This window comes from Canis lupus, chromosome 5 (assembly GCF_048164855.1).
Source record: "Canis lupus baileyi chromosome 5, mCanLup2.hap1, whole genome shotgun sequence".
In the NCBI taxonomy this organism is placed as follows: Eukaryota; Metazoa; Chordata; class Mammalia; order Carnivora; family Canidae; genus Canis; species Canis lupus.
Window position 1 is genome coordinate 20,465,072 of NC_132842.1, and position 27,263 is coordinate 20,492,334.

At 36.8% G+C, this 27,263-nt stretch overlaps 1 protein-coding gene across 1 annotated transcript in view; it reads left to right on the top strand.

Moving 5' to 3' along the window:
* The window catches only part of CUBN (cubilin), a 265,984-nt gene that overhangs the window by 142,454 nt on the left and 96,267 nt on the right, over positions 1–27,263 (top strand). The window contains exons 34-39 of the mRNA XM_072825664.1: positions 297–407; positions 1,740–1,868; positions 2,865–2,997; positions 17,399–17,604; positions 18,516–18,700; positions 20,349–20,541. Of these exons, the coding sequence (XP_072681765.1) occupies positions 297–407; positions 1,740–1,868; positions 2,865–2,997; positions 17,399–17,604; positions 18,516–18,700; positions 20,349–20,541 (957 nt within the window). The remainder of the gene's footprint in view (positions 1–296; positions 408–1,739; positions 1,869–2,864; positions 2,998–17,398; positions 17,605–18,515; positions 18,701–20,348; positions 20,542–27,263) is intronic.

A 27,263-nucleotide genomic window follows, 5' to 3' on the forward strand; every position in this document is an offset into this window, starting at 1 on the left:
TACTTCGGAGAGGAACCCAGCAATGTCGGATATAAAAGGTGCAGAGACCAGATATTCCAATTAGACACTCCCATTGGTCTCCATAGAAGGAATATACCCAAGTGTTCTCTTATTTACTAATATCAGCATTTCAAATTTTACAGGCATTTTCAAAAAACACTGATTCTGTCCCTTTTCAGAGGAACCAGGTATGATGTCTCCCCTGCTGGAGAACCTGCAGAGGAGACGATCAGAGGGAAAATCTCTCTCCCTGTATGTTTCGTTTGCCAGTACTTACTAGTCTCCTTTTCTTACAGTTAACCACATTACCCTCTCCTTTGACCACTTTGGACTTGAAAGCAGCACAACGTGTACACAGGACTTTTTAGAAATTTTGGATGGCGATTATGATGATGCTCCCCTCCGAGGTACAGTGGCATTTGCTCCTTTACATCTGTGGCCCTGGCTGGGTTTCATTTATATACTGACATATGCATATGCTGTCATTCAAGGTTAGAACATCTCCAATAGATAGAAAGGGCAGCATAAGCCAAGTAAAAATAATTAGAGGGTAGGAAACAGGATTTAATATGGGGTTCAAGAAACACAACTTGTTCATAGTCGGGGACATGAATGGTTTCTGTATTTGCCTCTTAATTTAAAAGTTGCAACTGCTTCAGATAGCAGTGAAACACACTCCATTCTAGCATTCGATAGCATTCTGTGAGAAATTTCTTGTTAATATATGACCAGTTCCTGTATTCAGATTGAGCATGTTTCTTCTGGTTTTGTCCTCAGTAGAAACAATAGATGAACGAATGAATGAAACGACAAATAAATAAAGCAAAAAATAAAGCAACAAACTTACACACTGGGATTCTGATTGTAAGGCATTCCCCGTAAAATTACAGGTTGCTGCTATCTTGGTTCTGAAATGTTTTCAAGTAAAATCATCTCAGATTATTTAAACTTTCTCTGTGAGTGACTCATAGTTGAACTTTATCGTATGAGTTTTTTATCCTGCCCTAGAAGACAAGCTGTTTCAGAGGAGGGACTTTGTTTTGCTCACAGTGCCCAGAACAGTGCCTGAGACAATAGTGGGTACTTGAATACTTTCTGCGCTCTGCATTCCCAGTTGCAAGGCTTGGCATATTTATCTGTGAGCACTTGACCAAGGTATATTATTTAACACTTACTTAGCACTTAACTTGTGCTGGGTACTATTCTAAGAACTTTATAAATAACTCAGTTAATCCTCATACCCTTATGATAAAGGTTTCATTATTAAGGATAGTCCTGCTTCTCAAGTGGGGAAACTGAGGCACAGAGAATTTAAGTGACTTGTCTTAGGTTGTGCAGCTAGCAAATGGCCAACCTGGGAGTTGAACCCATGTATTCTGGTTCCAGCATCCATCTTTCTTTGTTGTTGTTGTTGTTTTACTATAACACGTTGTGTTAATGCATTTCTTTGTGCAGGATCCTACTGTGCCAGAGATTTTAGCATTAGTTATGTTTGGAGCCCGGCATCTAGATTTTTCTTATCTCCCTCTAATGCTCTTCAACATGTTTATAAATCATCTCTCCTATGTTTTATTTACACAAGTTTTAGTTCTCAGGCATCATCTCAAAAACCAGCCCTGATTTAAATTTTCCAAATAGTGATGTCTTCTTTTTGCTTTGGTGTCTTGTGGTTACTAGAAATAATAGCCTGTGCCATGTGCCATGTCATGGCTCATTCTCCTTGTCATTATCTCATTTAGGCCGCTACTGTGGCACTTCCATGCCGCATCCCATCACTTCCTTCAGCAGCGCTCTGACGCTGAGGTTCGTCTCTGATTCTAGAGTGAATTCTGATGGTTTCCATGCTACCTATGCTGCATCATCATCAGGTAAGATAAGTTGTTAGCAAATGGTGCTAGTAGGTTACGAGAAATGTGGTAGACCTTCTTGGTATGGTATTTAGGACTGTTATACCTTCAGAACCAGGAGCCAGCTTCCAGAGATCACCTCAGTGACTAACCTTATTGTCTTCCCAGTTAGGTTAACCTACTTGTTGTAAATTCTATCGGTAGTAAACTCTGTACCACATCTTTCTTTGATAGATGCTTGGAATATTTCCATACCTTGGCTATTGTGACTCGTGCTGCTAATAGTGAGCCCCAAAAGGAGGGGGAATTGGTCAGGATGATCTTGCAGTGATCAGTGTTCTTCTTCATGACGTGTCTATTAAGGCAGCCCCTGACCGGCAGTGTCCAGTGGCATCTCTTATGAATGGACAGCCACTGTTCTTCCATCTTCCTGGCCTCCCAGCTGGGCTCAAGCAGGTCTGGGTATTGTCACTGATGGCAGGACATATGGTGGCATGTAGGCAGGAGGGGAAAGGGGAGCCACCCAGTGCTGGACCTGCCAGCCAGGGATGTGCTGTTTGTCAGTTGCTGGCTTCCTTGTTCTTAGCAGTTAAAAGCACAGGACATCTAGAAGATTTGTGTGTGTGTTTCAGTGCTCTCTTGAGAGGAAAAACCTGGAATACTGCCTTCTGTTCAAGGCCAGCATCGAAAATCATCCTGGTCAGAATACTGAGCAGTTGTGGGATGCTAATGTGTCTTTTATTACATGAAGTTATAGTTCACAGCGAGAAAAGGCTTTTAGAAGAGTGACTACAGAGTCCTTCTGATTGACCATATCCTGTGGCTTATATTTTCAGTCCTCAGAATCTTTTCCTTATTATATATATCATGGATTTTTTTTTTTTTTTTTACTAGAAAAGGAACTTGGATATCCTTTGATGCTGCTAACTGCCCCTCTAGTGTTCTTTCTCCTTCATCTTAGGGTATCTTGCATTCGATCTTTGTTCTGGCGCTCACTTTGTTTCTCTTTTCTTCCAGCTTGTGGTGGAACCTTCCACATGGCTGAAGGCATCTTCAACAGCCCTGGCTACCCGGAAGTTTATCCCTCTAATGTGGAATGTGTCTGGAACATTGTCAGTTCCCCTGGCAACCGGCTCCAGCTGTCTTTTATGTAAATCTTTTTTTTTTTTTTATGGTGTATTGTTTCAATGTGAATGAATCCGCAGGAAGGAAGCATGGTTACTAACAGCATGTGTGTCCAAGCAACTGTTAGAGAACATGGTGGGAACTTTAGGAAGTCTGTTTCCAAATTTCCTCTGTTTGATCATAGTTTGGGTTATAAATGGCATTAAAATTCTCTTGAGAATGGTTCTAGAGCCCTGCCTAACATTATGGGAAAGATACACATTAATTTGTGGAATGTTTATTTGCAGAGAACAGTAATTTTATCTTTTAATGAATTAGACACATTTAGAGTCTTCCAGAGAAATATTAACATTCTTTCTTCCAGCAGAAATACACATCACAATGAAGCCTTCCTTTCCCTATATACCATATTGCTACCCCAATTCACCTTGCCATCTATTCTACTTCCAGAAGAATGATTTTGGAAGTTTTTAGGAACTTAATGGTTGATTTGTAAAATCACTCGTATGTTCCCTATTGAACTATAAGACTTTTTGAATATGGACTATGGATATGGAATTAGTAGCAGAATGCTGCCACATTTAGAGTGGTCTTAGATTAAATTAAGTGACAATAATATGTTTTTTGAGATGTAGATAGTGAAAGGACATGGTAAGTGACATGAAACTTTTTAATCATTCAGTAGAGAGGTTACCTGTGACATGCCATACTGGTAGTAGACACAACAAATATGGGGTGAAATGATTTGGGTATTTAAATTGCCATCTTAAATTAAAAGTTACTTATTATATCATCACATATTATTATGCATTGTTTGGGATTCTAATTCTGTTTTTGAAGGAATAGAATAAATAACCTACCATTGTGAGAAGAGGATTGTTTTGAGGATACTGACATTTATTCAAAAAGTAAAAAAAAAAAAAAAGTCTTGTTCCTTCTCCTAGACATGCCATTCTGTACATCAAGAAGGGATTTTATTTTTATTTATTTATTTTAAGAAAGGATTTTAAAAATGAAAGAACAGTCCCACTTGTGGACCACGTTCAAACATCTGAATTTGCTTTCATTCAGTCCATCAATCAGACAGTGCATCTTAGGGAGTACGAGTGGCATTGTGTTAAAACAAAGACACCCCCTGTGTGTCTGAAAGGCAAAGTGAGGTTAAGCTACCACATGGGAAAGAAGTTTCTGTTCTCTTTTGTTTTTACTAAAAGCTCAAAGTTCTATGTGGGAAGATATCTATATCTATATATAAGTTTTACTTGATATATATGTCTTCATGTATTCAACAAATATTTTTAAGGCCCTACTGTGTGCTCACATAGTAGTCAGCACATGTGACTCCCAGGCCGGATGTTTTATATATAATAATGAATAAAACATGATTAGTATTCTTATGATAAAGTCCAAAGTCCTTCACGTGGCTTACTAGGCCTCATAAATGGCAAATAACCAGGCTTCTTTTTTGGCCCTTTTCCTTTTAGTCTCTACCACATTCACATTGTTGACTAATCTGAAGTCCAGTGTTTGACAGGAAGTGGGCCAGGTACAGACATCCCTTTCTTGATGAGTTACTAGTAAATTAATGCCAAGAAGCTATTTATTTAAAACCTACAGAGATTCATTCCATCTATAGGGCATAACCATCTACATATAAGGGCCAACATCAGAGTTAAAGATATCAAATGTGAAATGTAATAGCACAAGGTTGATACATACCAGATGGTCATTGAATGTTAAATGATCTTACTCCGCCATTTCTAAAATACCTTGTGTGGCAGGTCACAGTTAAATCCAAATGGATGATGCCGAGCTCTTTTTAGAAGATAGGAGATAACACAAAAAGCTGGTTTTATTCATATTACTATTTAAAGGACACTAAATCCGAATTATCATATAGACAAATCTTAACGACTCAGCTTTTTTCCTTTCTTGTCCATAAGAAGTTAATTTTGATTACTTTGTGTTACTTGCTTGAGTTTTATTTTTAAAATAAATTTCGTAGAATGCAAGATGTTCCTCTTTATGTAGAGGATAATGAGAAGGGCTTTATGGCAAGGCCTGTGAGTTATTTCTGCCTTGTTCTAAACTATATCCAGATGGATGCTTGGAAACATTCCCCTGGGTTGTGTGAGGAGCATATGGAATACGTCAAGTTCAAAACCACAGGGTTTGGATTGTGGACACTGTGGTGAAATTGAATAGGGAGGAAAACTGGAGAAATTATGGTTGAATCTGTAACAAAAAGAAGGGGGAAGAAAAAGAATCTAAAAAGGAGGGCTTTTTTTTATAAAATAGATATTTAAAAGGATTAACAGAAAATATATTTTATGCTTGCAGAGTGCTTTTAGAAAGTGATTGATCTTGGTTCAAGAATCAAAATGAGATAATGAGAAACAGTGATTGTACTATTTTTGTTCCAATCATATTTTTTACTAACAGATCTTAGCTAAAGTATTTGGAAAGAGGGTAGATTTGCTTATAAAATGTACTGGCCTGAAACAAAGACTTCCAAGAAAACAATAAGCTTTTTAAAAAGTTTAATTTGATTCTTATAAGTATCATCCCACCATCATTTCCAATAAAATGTCCTTTTTGTGATTTGGCACTGGATTATACCAGTGCGGTACTCAAACAGAAAAGACCTTCACTTAGTAATCTTCTGGACCATTGGACCAAACTCAAAAGTACATACTGATCACCTGGGATCTTGCTAAAATCTACATTCTGATTTATTTGGTTGGTGGGTCCTGATTCTTCATTTAAACAAGCTCTCAGGCAGCATTGATGCTGCCGGACCACATATTGCACTTTAATAGAAAGGTTTAATTTGATTTCATGTAAATCACCTGCAGAGGTAAATGATCTCTCTTTCTTCCCTTCCTACTTTCTGAGAAGCAAAACTAAGCAATTTTAGTATGTTTCACTTTATTGATAATGTTATGGGTAATAAAACTGAGCCTGAATTTAAATGCTAAACAGTCATCCTAAAGATGGATTCAGAACAGTTTCTTGCCAGAAGTGATCATAGCTATAAACTTTGTATTATAAAGAGTAAATTGTCAAGGACAATGGGGGATAAGGACAAACGTGTCGTTGGCTTAGCTTGATGTGGATTTTTCCTGATTTCTTCTGCTACTCACTAATCATAACTTGCTGCTAAAGCTGTCTAGAATTATAGATACAGATGATCTATATAGTAGTAACTCACCTTGATGGGATCATGAAAGCCAGAGACTCACTGTCTGGCTAGAGACCTGCCAATACTAGAGCAAATCGGACTTGTTTGTTCCAACACTCTGGCAGTGAATACTTGAAAGTGTGCTTGATACACGTGAATGTATCAAATACATAGAGGGGCCTGAGGTGCCTAGAACCTCCAGGGGGTTGTCTGTCATCCTAATCCATTAGCTTCAAGATAGAGCCCCAGGAGGACACTCTACCTACTGTCATGTAAAATCTTGCAATGCACAATGTTGGGCATTGACTGAAAGATACGAGCAATAGAGAAATAAGTTTTCTGTTCTTGAGACATTTTTTCCTTCTTTCTGACAGCTTCTTCTCTACAGTCTTTCTTCTTTTTATCTTGTATTTCTCTTCTCAACAAGAACTCGCTCCAATTACTCCTGAAAAGAAATAAAGTTTGCATGCACTTTCTCTACATTTTTTAAACATTACATTACTTTTTTCTTTAAAAATTAATTTTTTTTTAATTTATTTTTTTATTGGTGTTCAATTTACTATCATACAGAATAACACCCAGTGCCCGTCACCCATTCACTCCCACCCCCCGCCCTCCTCCCCTTCTACCACCCCTAGTTCGTTTCCCAGAGTTAGCAGTCTTTATGTTCTGTCTCCCTTTCTGATATTTCCCACACATTTCTTCTCCCTTCCCTTATTTTCCCTTTCACTATTATTTATATTCCCCAAATGAATGAGAACATATAATGTTTGTCCTTCTCCGACTGACTTACTTCACTCAGCATAATACCCTCCAGTTCCATCCACGTTGAAGCAAATGGTGGGTATTTGTCATTTCTAATAGCTGAGTAATATTCCATTGTATACATAAACCACATCTTCTTTATCCATTCATCTTTCGTTGGACACCGAGGCTCCTTCCACAGTTTGGCTATCGTGGCCATTGCTGCTAGAAACATCGGGGTGCAGGTGTCCCGGCGTTTCATTGCATTTGTATCTTTGGGGTAAATCCCCAACAGTGCAATTGCTGGGTCGTAGGGCAGGTATATTTTTAACTGTTTGAGGAACCTCCACACAGTTTTCCAGAGTGGCTGCACCAGTTCACATTCCCACCAACAGTGTAAGAGGGTTCCCTTTTCTCCGCATCCTCTCCAACATTTGTTGTTTCCTGCCTTGTTAATTTTCCCCATTCTCACTGGTGTGAGGTGGTATCTCATTGTAGTTTTGATTTGTATTTCCCTGATGGCAAGTGATGCAGAGCATTTTCTCATATGCATGTTGGCCATGTCTATGTCTTCCTCTGTGAGATTTCTGTTCATGTCTTTTGCCCATTTCATGATTGGATTGTTTGTTTCTTTGGTGTTGAGTTTAATAAGTTCTTTATAGATCTTGGAAACTAGCCCTTTATCTGATATGTCATTTGCAAATATCTTCTCCCATTCTGTAGGTTGTCTTTGAGTTTTGTTGACTGTATCCTTTGCTGTGCAAAAGCTTCTTATCTTGATGAAGTCCCAATAGTTCATTTTTGCTTTTGTTTCTTTTGCCTTTGTGGATGTATCTTGCAAGAAGTTACTATGGCCGAGTTCAAAAAGGGTGTTGCCTGTGTTCTTCTCTAGGATTTTGATGGAATCTTGTCTCACATTTAGATCTTTCATCCATTTTGAGTTTATCTTTGTGTATGGTGAAAGAGAGTGGTCTAGTTTCATTCTTCTGCATGTGGATGTCCAATTTTCCCAGCACCATTTATTGAAGAGACTGTCTTTCTTCCAATGGATAGTCTTTCCTCCTTTATCGAATATTAGTTGCCCATAAAGTTCAGGGTCCACTTCTGGATTCTCTATTCTGTTCCACTGATCTATGTGTCTGTTTTTGTGCCAGTACCACACTGTCTTGATGACCACAGCTTTGTAGTACAACCTGAAATCTGGCATTGTGATGCCCCCAGATATGGTTTTCTTTTTTAAAATTCCCCTGGCTATTCGGGGTCTTTTCTGATTCCACACAAATCTTAAAATAATTTGTTCTAACTCTCTGAAGAAAGTCCATGGTATTTTGATAGGGATTGCATTAAACGTGTATATTGCCCTGGGTAACATTGACATTTTCACAATATTAATTCTGCCAATCCATGAGCATGGAATATTTTTCCATCTCTTTGTGTCTTCCTCAATTTCTTTCAGAAGTGTTCTATAGTTTTGAGGGTATAGATCCTTTACATCTTTGGTGAGGTTTATTCCTAGGTATCTTATGCTTTTGGGTGCAATTGTAAATGGGATTGACTCCTTAATTTCTCTTTCTTCAGTCTCATTGTTAGTGTATAGAAATGCCACTGACTTCTGGGCATTGATTTTGTATCCTGCCACGCTACCGAATTGCTGTATGAGTTCTAGCAATCTTGGGGTGGAGACTTTTGGGTTTTCTATGTAGAGTATCATGTCATCGGCGAAGAGGGAGAGTTTGACTTCTTCTTTGCCAATTTGAATGCCTTTAATGTCTTTTTGTTGTCTGATTGCTGAGGCTAGGACTTCCAGTACTATGTTGAATAGCACTGGTGAGAGTGGACATCCCTGTCTTGTTCCTGATCTTAGGGGAAAGGCTCCCAGTGCTTCCCCATTGAGAATGATATTTGCTGTGGGCTTTTCGTAGATGGCTTTTAAGATGTCGAGGAATGTTCCCTCTATCCCTACACTCTGAAGAGTTTTGATCAGGAATGGATGCTGTATTTTGTCAAATGCTTTCTCTGCATCCAATGAGAGGATCATATGGTTCTTGGTTTTTCTCTTGCTGATATGATGAATCACATTGATTGTTTTACGGGTGTTGAACCAGCCTTGTGTCCCAGGGATAAATCCTACTTGGTCATGGTGAATAATTTTCTTAATGTACTGTTGGATCCTATTGGCCAGTATCTTGTTGAGAATTTTTGCATCCATGTTCATCAGGGATATTGGTCTGTAATTCTCCTTTTTGGCGGGGTCTTTGTCTGGCTTTGGAATTAAGGTGATGCTGGCTTCATAGAACGAATTTGGAAGTACTCCATCTCTTTCTATCTTTCCAAACAGCTTTAGGAGAATAGGTATGATTTCTTCTTTAAACGTTTGATAAAATTCTCCTGGGAAGCCATCTGGCCCTGGACTCTTGTGTCTTGGGAGGTTTTTGATGACTGCTTCAATTTCCTCCCTGGTTATTGGCCTGTTCAGGTTTTCTATTTCTTCCTGTTCCAGTTTTGGTAGTTTGTGGCTTTCCAGGAATGCGTCCATTTCTTCTAGATTGCCTAATTTATTGGCGTATAGCTGTTCATAATATGTTTTTAAAATCGTTTGTATTTCCTTGGTGTTGGTAGTGATCTCTCCTTTCTCATTCATGATTTTATTAATTTGAGTCTTCTCTCTCTTCTTTTTAATAAGGCTGGCTAATGGTTTATCTATCTTATTAATTCTTTCAAAGAACCAACTCCTGGTTCTGTTGATCTGTTCCACAGTTCTTCTGGTCTCGATTTCGTTGAGTTCTGCTCGAATCTTTATTAACTCCCTTCTTCTCTTGGGTGTAGGATCTATTTGCTGTTTTTTCTCTAGCTCCTTTATGTGTAAGGTTAGCTTTTGTATTTGAGTTCTTTCCAGTTTTTGAATGGATGCTTGTATTGCGATGTATTTCCCCCTTAGGACTGCTTTTGCTGCATCCCAAAGATTTTGAACGGTTGTATCTTCATTCTCATTAGTTTCCATGAATCTTTTTAATTCTTCCTTAATTTCCTGGTTGACCCTTTTATCTTTTAGCAGGATGGTCCTTAACCTCCATGTGTTTGAGGTCCTTCCAAACTTCTTGTTGTGATTTAGTTCTAATTTCAAGGCATTATGGTCCGAGAATATGCAGGGGACAATCCCAATCTTTTGGTATCGGTTCAGACCCGATTTGTGACCCAATATGTGGTCTATTCTGGAGAAAGTTCCATGTGCGCTTGAGAAGAATGTGTATTCAGTTGAGTTTGGATGTAAAGTTCTGTAGATATCTGTGAAATCCATCTGGTCCAGTGTATCATTTAAAGCTCTCGTTTCTTTGGAGATGTTTTGCTTAGAAGACCTATCGAGTATAGAAAGAGCTAGATTGAAGTCACCAAGTATAAGTGTATTATTATCTAAGTATTTCTTCACTTTGGTTAATAATTGATTTATATATTTGGCAGCTCCCACATTCGGAGCATATATATTGAGGATTGTTAAGTCCTCTTGTTGAATAGATCCTTTAAGTATGATATAGTGTCCCTCTTCATCTCTCACTACAGTCTTTGGGGTAAATTTTAGTTTATCTGATATAAGGATGGCTACCCCTGCTTTCTTTTGAGGACCATTCGAATGGTAAATGGTTCTCCAACCTTTTATTTTCAGGCTGTAGGTGTCCTTCTGTCTAAAATGAGTCTCTTGTAGACAGCAAATAGATGGGTCCTGCTTTTTTATCCAGTCTGAAACCCTGCGCCTTTTGATGGGGTCATTAAGCCCGTTCACATTCAGAGTTACTATTGAGAGATATGAGTTTAGTGTCATCATGATATCTATTCAGTCTTTGTTTTTGTGGACTGTTCCACTGAACTTCTTCTTAAAGGGGAATTTTAAGAGTCCCCCTTAAAATTTCTTGCAAAGCTGGTTTGGAGGTCACATATTCTTTTAGTTGCTGCCTGTCTTGGAAGCTCTTTATCTCTCCTTCCATTTTGAATGAGAGCCTTGCTGGATAAAGTATTCTTGGTTGCATGTTCTTCTCATTTAGGACCCTGAATATATCCTGCCAGCCCTTTCTGGCCTGCCAGGTCTCTGTGGAGAGGTCTGCTGTTACCCTAATACTCCTCCCCATAAAAGTCAGGGATTTCTTGTCTCTTGCTGCTTTAAGGATCTTCTCCTTATCTTTGGAATTTGCAAGCTTCACTATTAAATGTCGAGGTGTTGAACGGTTTTTATTGATTTTAGGGGGGGATCTCTCTATTTCCTGGATCTGAATGCCTGTTTCCCTTCCCAGATTAGGAAAGTTTTCAGCTAGAATTTGTTCAAATACATATTCTGGCCCTCTGTCCCTTTCGGCGCCCTCGGGAACCCCAATTAAACGTAGGTTTTTCTTCCTCAGGCTGTCGTTTATTTCCCTTAATCTATCTTCATGGTCTTTTAATTGTTTGTCTCTTTTTTCCTCAGTTTCCCTCTTTGCTATCAACTTGTCTTCTATGTCACTCACTCGTTCTTCCACCTCGTTAACCCTCGTCGTTAGGACTTCTAGTTTGGATTGCATCTCATTCAATTGATTTTTAATTTCTGCCTGATTAGCTCTAAATTCTGCAGTCATGAAGTCTCTTGAGTCCTTTATACTTTTTTCTAGAGCCACCAGTAGCTGTATAATAGTGCTTCTGAATTGGCTTTCTGACATTGAATTGTAATCCAGATTTTGTAACTCTGTGGGAGAGAGGACTGTTTCTGATTCTTTCTTTTGAGGTGAGGTTTTCCTTCTAGTCATTTTGCTCAGTGCAGAGTGGCCAAAAGCAAATTGTATTGGGAAAAAGAGAAAAAGAGAGGAGAGAAAGAAGGAAAGAAAAGAGAAAGAGAAAAAAAAAAGGGAAGAAAAGAAAAAAAACGAGAAAAAAGAAAAAAAAAAGAAGAAAAAGAGAACGAAAAAGAAAGGAGAAAAAAAGGGGGTGGGGGAAGGAAACAAATCAAAAAGCAAAACAAAACAAAAACAAAAAAAAAAAAAAAAAAAAAGAACCACGGGGGAGTATCTTCTGATTCTGTGTTCTTTAAGTCCCTTGGCTTCTCCTGGAAGTTGTCAGTCTAGCTGATCTTCTGGGGGAGGGGCCTGTTGTGCTGATTTTCAGGTGTTAGCAGTTGGGGGAGTTGCTGTGCCCCTGCCTGGTGCAGGGCTCAGTGGGGGTTGTTTACCCCGTGAGGCCGCAGGAGGAACAGCCCCAGTGGCGGGGCAGCTCTGGAAACCTGGATTCAGCTCCGGCAGGAACTCCGTCTGCAGGGCCTGGAGGCTCCGGGGCGGGGCCGCTGATCTGCTCAGCTGGGGCAGGAGCGTCCTTGCTGTCCTGGCCCCTCCCGGCCTCTGCCTGTCCCGGGGGAGGCCGGATCCTGGGCTGTGTCCCGGCGCCCTGTGCTCCGGAGCCTGCGCTGGTGGATTCGCGCTCCCGGGCCGCGCAGCCCCCTCCGCGGAGCCGCCGCCCGAGCCCCCCCCCCGAGCTGCTCCTGGAACCGCGCAGCCCCCTCCGCACGGAGCCTCTTCCTCTGCCCGAGCCCGGCCGAGCTGCTCCCGCCCCGCAGCCCCCTCCGCGGAGCCGCCCCCGAGCCCCCCCCCGAGCTGCTCCGGGTCCCGCCGTGCGCGCTGCAGCCCTTAGGGAGCTCGGCGCACTCTCCTGGGCGCGCAGTTGCTGTTACTGTCCCAGGGAGCCCGAGGGCATCCCCGCCCTCCTGGGTCCTGCTCCAACTCCCCGCGAGCCCCTTTCCCCCGGGAAGGTCGGTGCAGCTCCTGCGTCTCCGGGACGGGGCTCTCCTGTCCTGGGGACACTCGCCCCGGCCTCAGCCCGGCTCCTCGCGGGGCCCCTCCCCCTTGGAGGCCTTTGTTCCTTTATTTCTTTTTCCCCGTCTTCCTACCTTGATAGAAGCGCGAACTCTTCTCACTGTAGCATTCCAGCTGGTCTCTCTTTAAATCTCAGGCCGAATTCATAGATTTTCAGGATAATTTGAAGGTTTTCTAGGTAGTTTGGTGGAGACAGGTGATTTGGGGACCCTACTCCTCCATCTTGCTCCTCCCCCCAATCTAAAAATTAATTTTAACTTAATGAAATGTTACAGGGCAGCAAAAGTCCCCCTTACTTACTCACCACAGAGTTAATCTATATCTTGAATTGCAAATCAATTCACTTCCGTGAATGTTTTTATAATTTTACTATATATGCTATATTATATATGTATAATATGTATTGTGTGTGCATATATGTATATATCCATATACACTACATAGTATTGCTTTCTATTTTATATTTTACATAAATGGAATCATCCTTACTGATTGGATAGGAATTACACTGAATTTATACATTAATTTTTAGAATGATCTTTAGTGACTCTTCATATTCTTGAATTTGGAGTATGGTCTTCTTTTATGTCCTTTATTAAACTTCCACATTTTTTTTTAATATAGAGGCCTTCTAGCTAGACACCTTTTTTGGTTATTTTTTTTTAATTTTTTAAATTTATTTATGATAGTTACACAGAGAGAGAGAGAGACAGAGACACAGGCAGAGAGAGAAGCAGGCTCCATGCACCAGGAGCCCGATGTGGGATTCAATCCCGGGTCTCCAGGATCACGCCCTGGGCCAAAGGCAGGCGCCAAACCGCTGCGCCACCCAGGGGTCCCCCTTTTTTGGTTATTGTTGTTGAAAATGTCATCCATTTAAAACTTACAGTTGTGACCTGGCCCCTTTCCAAAAATAACACCTTCTTAAATTATTTTTTCCTCCTAGAATTAATCACTATCTCATTATATGTCTACTTATTATTGTCTATCTTTTCTTCTTGAATAGAAGGTCCCAAAAGGGAGAAACATTTTCTATGTTCTTTATTGCCCTACCTCGACCTCCCATAACAGTGTCAGGCAATACAGAAGGAAGTAAAAATTGTTTGTTGAGTAAATGTTGACTAAGTTGCAGTTTCTAGATTTTTGTTTACTGGTATAAGGAAACTGTATTGATTTTTGTACATTTTATCCAGCAACCATAGTATTCTCTAGAATGACAGACTTTTCTCTCTCTTTTCTATTGCTATTTCTTTAGTGCCTAGAAGAGGACACACATTAAACTGCACAATAAATATTTGTCAATAAACGAACCCTCCCAAATAATAATTTACAACTCTTCTTTTCAAATCTTTATAAATTTTCTCCCTTTTTCTTGTTTCCCTGGAAAATGCTTCAGTAGTCTCTTATTTTGCAGCTATCTTTATTAGTCATTGGGGAAGGGTGTTGGGGGTGGTAGTGATTTTTCTTATAGATCTTCTAATCTTAAAGCATTGTTAGCTCAACTTGATTAGATGTATATATTTTATAAATTAATGGATCCGTTTTGCTTATATTTTATTTAGGATTTTTCATCTATATTAAGTTAGGTTAGCCTACAGTTTTCTTTCTTTGACTTCCCTTGACTGGCTTTGCTTTCAAGATTATACTAACTTCAAAGGGCTGGAGATTCTTCCTCTTTTCTATTCTTTGTTACAGTTTGTGTAAGATTGAAGTTGGGCTATTGATTCATTGAATCTTTGGTATCCCCTATGAAATTGTTTGGGCTCAGATTTTTGTTTATGTTGTCTGTGGGCAACTTTAAATACTGATTTTTGTTTGATTTAATGGTGGTTTTTTTTTTTCAGGTTCTTCATTTTTTTTCTTCAACTTATATTACTATATTTTTATAGAAAATTAAAAGTTCAAGTTTATTAGCATAAGGTTTTTAATGGATATTAAAATTTAAAACTTATTCCAGTCTTCACATTCAAGGAGAATCCTACATGCCTTTTTTTTTTTTTTTTTTTTACTGAGCATAATGTTTTTAGAGTTCATCTATGTTGCAGCATGTGTCAAAATTTCATTCTGTTTTATGACTGAATAATATTCTAGTGTATGTGTATGAAATGTGACTTTACATATAGATAGATAAATATATAGTTATCTATTTTGTTTATTGAAGTTATATATATATCAACTTTTATATGTATATAGCTATGTAATTTATATTATATATTATAATTATATAACTATATATAGCTTTGTCCATTCATCAGCTTAACCATTTTGTATAGCCATTCATCTACTGATGGACATTTGAGTTGTTTCCAGCTTTTGGCTATTGTGAATGCTTTTATAAATATTGATATACAAATATCTTTTTAAGTCCCTGCTTTTAATTATTTGGGTATATACCTAAGAGTAGAATTATTGGATTGTATAGTAATCCTATGTTTAACTTTTTGAGGAACAAATTGTTTTGTACAATAGCTGCACTATTTTACACTTCTACTAGCAAGGTGCGAGAGTTCCAATTTCTCCACATTTTCAATGACACTTGTTATTTTTATTTTTTAAATACTAGTCATCCTGTGGGTGCAGCATGGTTTTGATTTGCATTTCCCTAATAACTAATGATATTGAGCATTTTTTCACATTCTTACTGACCATTCATGACACATCTTTGGAGAACTGCATGTTCAGTTCCTTTGCATTTTTTGAAGTCTTTTTGTTTTTGAGTTGTAAGAGTTCTTTTATATCCACTGGCATTATCCTGGATTCTTTCTTTCTCTTGGGTAAATATCTTGGAGAGGAACTTCTGAGCCACTAATGGGATGTGTATTTAACTTCATAAGAAACTGACAAATAATTGTTCACAGTGGTCCAATTAGTATGTGTTCCCCCCAGAAACACATGAGACCTAGAGCTGCTGTGCACGCTTGCCAACATTTGATCTTATCAGTCTTTTTTTATTTTAGCCATTCTGATGGGTATGAAATGATAACCTACTGTGATATTTAATTTATATTATTCTGATGACTAATGACACAGCACTTTAGACATTCTCATTGACTATTCACTCAACTTCTTTTAAGTGTCTCTTCAAACCTTTTGTCATTTTTATTTTTTATTTTTTAATATTTTATTTATTTATTTATTCATGAGAAACACAGAATGAGAGAGGCAGAGAAACAGGCAGAGGGAGAAGCAGGCTCCATGCAGGGAGCCCAATGTGGGACTAGATCCCAGAACTCCAGGATCATGCCCTGAGCTGAAGGCAGACGCTCAACCACTGAGCCACCCAGGTGTCTCACCTTTGGTCATTTTTATTTTGGTTATTTGTTTTTGCATAGTTTATTGTAGGAATTCCTTTTATATTCCAGATATGAGTCCCTTGCTTTATAATGATCTCTTCTTCCCTCTACACAGTCTATAACTTGCCTATTCATTTTCTCATTTGTCTCTTTAATGAGGAGAATTTTTAATTTTTGATGAAGTTGAATTAATTTTTTAAATCTTATGGTTAATGCCTTTTGCATTCAGTCTAAGAAATATTTGCCTGCCTCAAGGTTATAAAGATATTCTCTGCTTTCTTCTGAGAATTTTATGGTTCTAGCTCTTATGTTTATAGCTATGAGAAATATTAAATTACTTTCTGTGTATGGAGAGAGGCAGAGGTTGAGGGTCTTTTTTTCCCGTCCATAAGGCTATTCAGTTACTGAAGCACCACATGTTAAAATGACTTTCTTTTCCCCATTGAATTGTCTTGGCATTGCAGAGTGGTTGTATTGACTAGATATCTATATCTATATATCTATATCTATCCAAGTTTATAAAGCATAAAGCATTAAGGCCAAGTTCTGAAAGCATTCAATTAGCATCTATATGTTGTAGACTCTATATGTTACAATTGACAATCATGAAAACAATATCATTTCCTGTCTTTCATTCCCCTGTGTCAACATAACTGCAGAATATAATACAAGTTGAATAGGCCACATTTTCAACAATAGCTTGTATTTTAACAAATCCCATATTTATTCTACCTTTTCAGAAATTAGGTACAGATGTCTTTGATTGGCACTTAAGATCTGGCAAAATTAGCCCATCATTCTGCGTCAGCTAGGCCTTCTAATGTTTTCCCAAAGGTACTCAATGTTTTAACCAAACTAGACATCTCACAGATTTCTATATATGCCCCACCTTTTTCTGTGTATGTGCTTTTATTGACACACATTTTCTGCTATTTCTGTACCTTAAATCCAGCTGATGTTTACATTTCCATCTCAAAAAAAAAAAAAAAAAAACTCTGTCAAGCTATTACTGAGCCTCACAAGCAGATATACCTCTGCCTCAAAATCTTATAATACTCTTAGATCTGAGGGCAATGTAAAATATTCTGCCTTATATGGTGTATTTTTTCCTGTGTTTTTGCTCAATCTTTCCCCCTAGAAAGAAAATTCCTCAAAGGCAGTGTATTACTTGTCTTTGTGTCTTTTGATTAAGCATTTCAACAAATTTGAGTGAAAGAATTTTTTGAGTTGGCTCAAAGATATTGTGGTTAAAGTTAAATAAAGTTTTATAAAGAACAGTTTAACCCAGCAGGTGTTTCAGGATAATCCCAAAGTTTTTTCTATCAATTTAATCCTCATAAACTCTCTCTCCTTTTTTTTTTTTTTTTTTGTTTTTCAAATTAGAACTTTCCAGTTGGAGGATTCTCAGGACTGTAGCAGAGATTTTGTGGAGGTCCGTGAAAGAAACGCCACTGGTCACTTGGTGGGGCGATACTGTGGAAACGTTCTCCCTCTCAATTATTCATCCATTGTTGGGCATATCCTGTGGATCAGATTTGTCTCAGATGGCTCAGGCAGTGGCACAGGCTTCCAAGCCACATTTACTAAAAGTAAGTTGCTTCTTTTTATTGATGTCTTCCAGAAAACATCCTATGAACTAGAAAGGATAACATATTTCTTAGGAATGCACTAAGTTAAGGATAATCCTGAACTCTATTCTTCTAGATTTATTGTGTTTGTAGAATTGATTCTTAAAATATATTACAAAAACTAAATTATACGTGAATGGCTCACTAAGAGCAAGGGAGAGCATTCTCAATGGCTCTAGTATGCTCTTTAAGCTCTAGTTTCTACCTAATGTTATATTAAATGTTTTGCATAATATTTTTTAGATCCTACTAATGTATTATAGCTCAGGTTTAGTATATTGATACAGTATTTCATTTGTTTTTATCAACTTTATATTCTTCAAATTCAAAACATTTAGTATTATTTTAAGATTGAATTAAGTGCTCAGATAACATAACAACAGGGTTTTCTTCTAATAGAATAAAACATTAAATATTTTTATTTTCTAATTTGACTTTTCCATAATTAGCTATTCTTCATGTTGTCCCAATATGTAATTACTCTTATCAAATTAAAAAAAAAAAGCACTCTTTTGTAAAATCAAGTAAAATAGAGAAGGAGTCAAAATTTAGAGAAGGAGTCTGGTAATACCCCTTCATATGTCCTCAAGTCCCCTGGGGGCTGGGAACCCCTTTTCACATGGGAAGTTATCTCCTCTTTTCACACCATACAACCTCCTTAGGAGATGGAATTCCATTCACCAAATCACTGTTCTCCAAGGAATTAATAGATAGTACAGAAACCGAAAGGGAAGCAATATTTCTTTCAGTGTTCAGAATAGAAATCACAGTCAATTAAAAGTCCATCCTTTTCAACACCCCTTGCCTTTTGTTTCTTTCATTTGACTAAAGAGCTAAGTACATCTGATTTACTACTCTGTTTTTCCTCCTAGTATTTGGCAATGATAATATTGTGGGAACTCATGGGAAAATTGCCTCTCCCTTATGGCCTGGGCGTTACCCCCACAACTCCAATTACCAATGGATAGTAAATGTGAATGCAACTCAAGTTATCCATGGTAGAATCTTGGAGATAGACATTGAAGGAGCACAGAGCTGCTATTATGACAAATTAAGGGTGAGTTTTCCAGTACAATCAATGTTCATAAGTTTTGGTGAATTTCTATTTGCAAAGGTATATCCAAGTTGTTGTCTATTCAAGCATTTATTTGTAAATCACATGAGATGGTCTTCTCTAAGTCATGTTTACTCCTTCTAAGTTGTTGATGAAAAGGTAATTCTGGTATTATATTTATTATCTTTGGATTCTGTATCTATGTTTATTTTAGCATCATTGTAATTTACCTTTTGGGTTATGTCTATGTATGTGTGTATCTTACTTAAACATTTATTCTACCTTATATCTTATTTTCTTGTGTATTCTTATATTAGACTATTAAAAGTTTGAAGGATCATTTAAAATAAATAATTATGGTTGTTATCGCCATCCAGATATTGGTTGTTGTATCAATTTCAGAAATACTATAATATTTTTTGCTTTATTTAGGTATATTTGACAAATAAATATTGTGTATAAGATATACAACTTGATGTTTCAGTGTATGTATACATTGTAAAATAATCACCATAATCATCAAGCTAATTAATATATCTACCACCTTAGATAGTTTTCATTTGGAGTGTATGTGTGTGATGAAAATATTTAAGATTTACCCTCTCAGCAAATTCCAAGTATATAATACACAGAATTACATATTACTGTATTTTTTTTACATATTACAGTATTAACTATAGTCACATTGCTGCACACTAGATCTCCAGAATTACTCATCTTGTATAACTGAAACTTTGTAACCTTTGATCAACATCTCCCTCTTTCCCTCTCTCTTCATCCCTTGCAACCATCATTCTACTTTCTCCCTCTATGAGTTTAACTATTTTATAAGATTCTCAAAGGCCAGGATTCTATCCTATTCTTCTTGGGCCTATAGTGTCTCACACAGCATTCAGTACCTAAGAGGTGCTCAGTATGTGTGGAAATCATTATTACATAGTCTGAAAAACTTAGCTTACAAGGTAGCTTCAGTAGATAAATCTATAACAATTACAATGAACATGTTCCAAATTACTTAGAAGATGGCGAAAAGGATAGGAAATGTGGTTGAATAGCATTCACCCACATGTGCTGAAAAAAAAATGTGCCCCATGCTATGTGTCTGTAATGATCAAAATATGTCTCTAAATAGGCAATTTAATATTTTAAACCAAAAGAAAAAAATGTTTTGAGGGCTCTGAATGTGTGCTGAGCCCTTGCAAGCTGTGATTCTTTTGTTGTCATTAATTCTGCTTTTGGTTACCTGCCCACTTTCATTGAACCTTTCCTCTTTCTTCTTATTTTTTTCCTTTCTTTTGAATCCCTTCTTGTGAGGCCCCAAAGCATTCAATAAATTCTATTGTTGTGCAACCATCTTGTTTCATACTATTCCCTAAATTTTACTATAAATCAAATAATGAACTATATCACAGAGGGCTTGTGTGCAGCAAAGATAAAATTATTTTAAAACACCTTAAAATGTTTGCAATCATATTCTACATTTAATTTGCTGTTTAGACTAATATAAAATGTTCATTTATTTTTTCCGATGATGATGAAATTATAATAACATAAGGCAACTTTTTCAGTTTTATGAAAAAAAAAATAGAGGTCATTGCCTAAATTCAGTGCTCTATTATCAGTTTTTCTTTTCTTTTCTTTTAACATGCAGGTTTATGATGGCCTTGGCATTCATTCCCGCCTAATTGGAACTTATTGTGGTACCCAGACCACATCCTTTAGCTCCTCTAGAAATTCTTTGACATTTCAGTTTTCCTCTGACTCTTCAATCACAGGGAAAGGATTCCTTCTGGAGTGGTTTGCAGTGAATGCCTCTGGTGGACCTTTACCTACTATTGCTACAGGTGTGTTTGGTAATAAATGAAATTCTGTTTAGGGGCTGATATGTGTGGACTAGTCTTTCAAAGTATCTTACCATAACAGAAGCCAAGTACATAAATGACTAAGAAGAGTAAGTATAGCCCTAAAACCCTTCCTCCATATGTTCAGGTGTTCTTTTAATTTCATAAATATTGCATTTTGTGAAAAGTGTACATTTGCTTTTTAAAAATGCTGGTTTTGCATTATATTATTTTAAAATAGGGGTTTGATACCCATGAGGCTTTCTTTCTTTCTTTCTTTCTTTCTTTCTTTCTTTCTTTCTTTCTTTCTTTCTTTCAGAAGTGTGCACAAGGGGTAGGGGCAGTGAGGGAGAGAGAGAGAGAATCTTAAGCAGGTTTTCCATTCTCAGCACAGAGCCCAATGCCAGGCTTGATCTCAAGGCCCTGAGATCATGACCTGAGCCAAAATCAAGAGTCAGATGCTTAACCAACAGAACCACCCAGATACCCCTACTTATAATTTCTAGAGACCCTTTTAGAGATCTCTGAAAATTTGATTTGTAAATACTATGTATGTTCACATCCATCCATACATACAACATTAAGGATCAACTTGTAAAAAGAAATAACTATGTTTCCTCTATATTTCATTTTAAACGTACTTTCAGAAATACTTTACTTTCTCCTTAGTTGGCTATAAACCTTCATGTTTCATGGTAAAATTAGCCTAATTGTTAAACTTTTATTTTACTATATTTAAGACCTCCATAATTCCTTCTTCAGTAAGCAGTATTTGGGAAGACCATTTTTTTTCCTAATAATTTGTTTAAACAATTTTGAATGCTTTTATGGGTTGACATAGAAGTTTGACAGACATTTCTTGGAGGATATTGTCAGTCATTGGTATACAGTTGACTCTTGAACAACACAAATTTAAATTGCATGGGATTTAAAAATCCACTTATATGAGAATTTTTTTTTCAATGAACACAGTATAGTGCTGTAAATTTATTCTTCCTTATGATTTTCTTAGCATTTTCTTTTCTTTAGCTTACTTCATTGTAAGAATACAGCATATAATACACATAACACACAAAATACGTTTTAATTGACTATGTTATCTTTAAGACTTCTGGTCAACTGTAGGTCATTAGTAATTAACTTCTTGGGGAGTCAAAAGTTACAAGGGTTTTTGGGAGTACTTGGCTGGCTCAGTTGATAGAACATGTCACTCTTTATCTCAGGGATAAGCTTGGGCCCATGTTGGGCATGTAGCCTACTTTAAAAAAAAGTTACATGGAATTTTGACTGTGCTGGGGGTTGACACTCCTAAGCCCTGCATTCTTCAAGGGTCAGCTCTACCTGATTGAGGCAGGTTATCCTAGGTTCTCACTGAAGAATATTCTTGTTACAAGACTAAACAGATCCTAAAAGATTAGAGTCTATGTGCTTCTAATTTCTTGGGAATTTATATTGGCAGAGAAAACTGATAAAGGTATAATTCATACTGTTTTCATTTAATGTCCCTAGAGTATTCTGTTCTGAGATGTTATTTTCACCTCCCTTACAAGATGTTTCCATAACATTGAATATGAATTTCTTTCCTAAAATATTAATCTATTTATCTAAGAGCAAAGAACCATCAACAAGATTGCCAAATATAATTTAGAGCTATCCATTTAATTCTGGATAGCTCTCATAAGTAAACTTGAGTTAAGCTTTTTTATATCCACAAATTTCAAGTTAGAAAAGGAATTACTTACTCATGCAAAATATTATATCAACAAATATAATTTAGTACTCAAAAAATGGCAAATTTCCTTCTCATACTCATACTCTGTAATTATATGATTTAAGTGGATGAGCAAATATAATATAAATCTCATTTTCCTTAATCAAGAACAAGGGAAGGGGAAAGTATGAAGGTATGAGAATTTTATAATTTACTGTTATCTAGATCATATCCTGAAAGATTCATTAAAACTAAAAGAAAAAACTTAACATTTTAAAATATATTAACATGTTGAACATTGTGCCATTAGCATTTCTTACACATACATACACTTAGTTTAATTCAATAAATTTTTATTGGGGATTTGTTATAGATATACCAAGATGACTAAGTAAAGAAACAAAGATATGATCTCAACTCTCCAGGAGCTTAAAAATAATTGGGGAAAATAACCATTCATATATCAGTTAAATAATAATATAGTAATTAAATTATTTAATGACAAAGCAGGAGGTAGAGGCAGAAGAAAATAAAGGAAACTGAGCTTAATGTGGATTAGGATCATCTGAAGGAAGTTAAACATGCCAAATAGGAAAACATTAGTCAGTGTCGATCACTCAGGAGATGTTCAGTTATGCTGTAGTAATAAACAATTCCAAATTCTGAGTTGCTGAAAAATAATAAAGTTTCCTTCTGGTTTGTGCTACACCTTCCTTTTGGATTAACTAGGTGCCTTGTCATTAGTATCATCCCATAACCCAGGCTGCCGAACCTGATGTTGTCTGGGACATTGACTATGATCATGGCAGGAGGAAAGAGAACTCTGGGACATCTTAGTGTAAAATTGTTCATCCTAAAAGTGACACAGTCGTTTTGTTCATAAGCCATTAACTCAGACTGGTCAAATGGCTTCATTTGACCACAAAAGTATAAGGCAAAGTAGTTTCACCATGTGTTTGGAAATGAGGAAAAATGAATATTTGACCAAAAAGATTAATGACTCAAAGTCAGTTAGTGTGACAACTGCCTTTTATAAATTTAGGATAAGAAGTATTTCTCATAAGGAAAATCTTAACATTTGAAGATACTGAATAATAGATCTTTCATTTGAAAATTGCTTTAATTTGTCTTTTTTTTTCTTAGTTCTATAGCCTATGTAGTAATAGGATTCAGGAATTAGGACCTCGTCTTGTAAAATTTTACACTTACTTCCTGGTGGTCTTAGTAAAATTCAAACATGTACTGATATAAAAGTCATAAACCCCTGGAATGATGGAGTAAGGATCACTGGAAATCCATTCCTGTGTAAAAACAATGAGAACATTGTCAAAATTGCCAAAATCAACTTTTGAGAACTCTGAAAATTAATCAAAGCTTGCTACAATCTAAAGCCTATTTATTTATTCAAGGATGATGCTGAATCTCAGTTGAAACAGTCAGCTTTCTGGCATCTTGATTCTCCATCTCTCCTCTTGCCTCAGCTTTGCAGTTGCCTTTTGGTATCCTCACAACTATGGTAGCTATGAAGACCAGCAGTCTAGCAACTATTGGAAGGGGTAGGACAGGTTTGGAGCTTAAAAAAAAAATCCTATTCCTAAGGAATCACTAATATCTGACTATCTGGCAACTTCCTAGAAGAGGTCCATTCTCAGGACTTGTCTTCGTTTGACCTGCTACAGAGGTTGCTCTGTGCCAGTAGCTCTATCCCTGGTGTGTTTGTGGAAAACAAGCAATGGCGGTTGTTTAACATCACAATTGCATGTCTCAGTGATACTAGTTGCAGCTAACAAGAGACTGAACAAAACTGTAAAAGGAAAAATCTGGGGAATGAGATATCCTATGGAGCTTTGGAAAACTCTGACATATCTCCAGGAATCTAGAAAGCCACACACGTGTGCAGGGTTGTGCACATGTCCAGGAAAAGATGCGAGAGGGCCCTAATCTCTCACCTCCATTTGATCTTGAGGATCTGTGTAAGCAGGAAGTGCAGTCTAAGGCAGAGTTGTAAACTGCCTGCTACAGCCTTATAGGCATATCCCAACACACAAAGACTTTAAACTAGGTGTCACAAGTATGTTAAAAAGTTATAAGGAACCATGTCTAAACAATTAAAGGGAAATATGGGAATAATGTATAACTAAGGAAAAATATCAGTAAAGTAATATAAATTAATAAAAAAAAAACCCAACTAGCAAAGAATTCTGGAATTGAAATGTATAATTGAAATGAAAAAAAAAAAAATCCTTGGAGGAGCTCAAGGACAGATTTCAGCAGGAAGAAGAAAGAATCAGTGAACTTGAATATAGGTCAATTGAGATTAGCCTGTCTGTGAGAAAGACTAAAAAAATTGTACAGAGCTCAACAACTATCAATGACACTAACACATGTAAAATGAGAATCCCAGAAGAGGAGGGAGAGAGAGAGGGACAAAGAATATTTGAAAAAATAGTGTCTGAATACTTCTCAAATTTGATAAAAAAATATTAGTCTACACATCCAAGAATCCCATTAAATTTGAAATAGGATAAACCCACTGAAGTCCACACCCATATACATCACAAAATATCAAAGTTGGAGAAAAAGTGATCATCTTCAAAGGACCAAGAGAAACCAACCTATCGAATACAAAGAGTCTTCAATGAGTTTAATACCTCCTTCTCATCAGAGTCCATGAAGGCCAGAAGGCAATGGAGTGACATTTTAAAGTGTTGAAATGAAAAGACTTGATTAAAAATGTATATCTAGCAAATGTATCCTCCAAACTAAGTAGAAATTAAAATACTCCAGAAAAAATGAAAATTGAGAGAATTTGTTAGCAGATTTACTGTACAAGAAATTCTAGTGGAAGGCTTTCAGGTTGAAATGAAAGTACCATAGCATGTCTTCACTACTGCTAAACAGTAAGATAACTACATAAACAAATATAAAGATTTTATAATTGTATTTTTGTTTGTAGGTCTTTTCTTCTGATGATTTATTTATTTTTTTAAAGATTTATTTATTCGTGAGAGACCCACATAGAGAGAGGGAGGCAGAGACACAGGCAGAGGGAGAAGCAGGCTCCATGCAGGGAGCCTGATGCGGAACTCGATCCTGGGTCTCCAGGATCATACCCTGGGCTGAAGGCAGCACTAAACCACTGAGCCACCTGGGCTGCCCTCTTCTGCTGATTTAAAGACAACTACATAAAGCAATGACTATAAAACTATATTGATGGGTTTGTAAAGTTTAAATATATATTTTTTAAAGAGATTTTATTTATTTGAGAGAGAGAGAGAGAGAGACCATAAAGGGAGAGGGAGAAGAAGAAGGAGAAGCAGACTCACTGCTGAGCAGACAGCCTGATGTGGGCCTTGATTCCAGGACCCTGAAACCATACCTGAGCTGAAAGCAGATGCTTAACCAACTGAGCTACCCAGGCACTCCTAAATATATAATTTTTATGGCAATAATAGCATCTAAGGATGAGAGAGTTGGAATGGAATTCTTTTAGAGCAAAGTTTTATTTACTATTCAAACTAAATTAGTATTAGTCCAAACTACATTGTTTCATATTGGATGCTAATTATAATCCCAGGAAAACCACTGAGAAAATAACTTAAAAATATATAGTAAAAGAAGAACAAGTAAATTAAAGTGGTATACTAGAAAATATATACTTAATACTCACGAGGTTCTAATCAATGAGATAAACAATAATGAGTGTTGGCAAGGATGTGGAGAAATTGGAATCTTGTGATTGCTGGTAAGAATATAAAAAGATATAACCATTTTGGAAAACAGTTTATCAATTCCTCAAAAATTGAAACACAGGCTTACCATATGATCCAGCAATTAAATTCCTAGTCATATACCTATTGGCATTGCAAACATTATGTCCACACGAAAATGTACACATTGAATATCCATAGAAGCATTATTCATGATAGTGAAAAAGCAGAAACACTCCAAATATCAAACAACTGATAGAACTTAATGCAGTGTATTTATACAGTGGAATACTAGTCAGCCTTAAAAGAAGGAAAGGAATAAATGAAGGAAAATGAAAGAAGTACTGATGTAATACTTGCTGGAATACATCATGTTTTAAAACATGATGCTAAGTAAATGAAGCTAGGCACAAAAGCTGATCACATTTTGCATAATTATATTTACAAGAAGGGTCAAGAACAGGTAAGTCCATAGGCAAAGATAGAAAGTTGACCATTGGTTCCCATAGACCATGGTAGAGTGAAAACAGGCTACCAGTGGTAATAGGTATAAAATATATTTTGGAATGATGAAAATGTTCTTAAAAACCATCTAAAATGATGGTTACAGAACTTTGTGAATATTCTAAAATCCACTGAATTATATATTTTAAAAGGATGAGTTTATGAGATATACATACCAGTTCATTAAAGCTAATTTTAAACAAATTGAGTAAGAAATTAAGGCTCTTGTACATTTTAACAAATTGAAAATTATTTTAAAGTTGTCCAGATATAACTTACATGCTGAATAGCTATGCTGAAAAAGTAAAGATTAAATTCTAGCGGAAACATAATGATAATAATATAATCATAATAGAGTCTTTTACATGAACTAACTTATGTTTAACAAATAACAGACCCTAATCAATAAATGGACCATGTGGCAAAACTATGATGAAAAAAGCAGAATACAGTGTGTTTTTCTTACACAAAAAATAAATTAACAGAAATTGCAGCTGTGTGAGTCAGCAAGTTTAATAAAATATTTCTAGATTTCTTTGAGAACTGTTTTATTTTTTTATTTTATTTTATTTTATTTTATTTATTTATGATAGTCATACAGAGAGAGAGAGAGAGAGGCAGAGACACAGGCAGAGGGAGAAGCAGGCTCCATGCACCGGGAGCCCGACGTGGGACTCGATCCCAGGTCTCCAGGATCGCGCCCTGCCAAAGGCAGGCGCCAAACCGCTGCGCCACCCAGCGATCCCCTGAGAACTGTTTTAATTGGTTGTTTAGGTTTAGGATGGCCTAGAACATGCTAG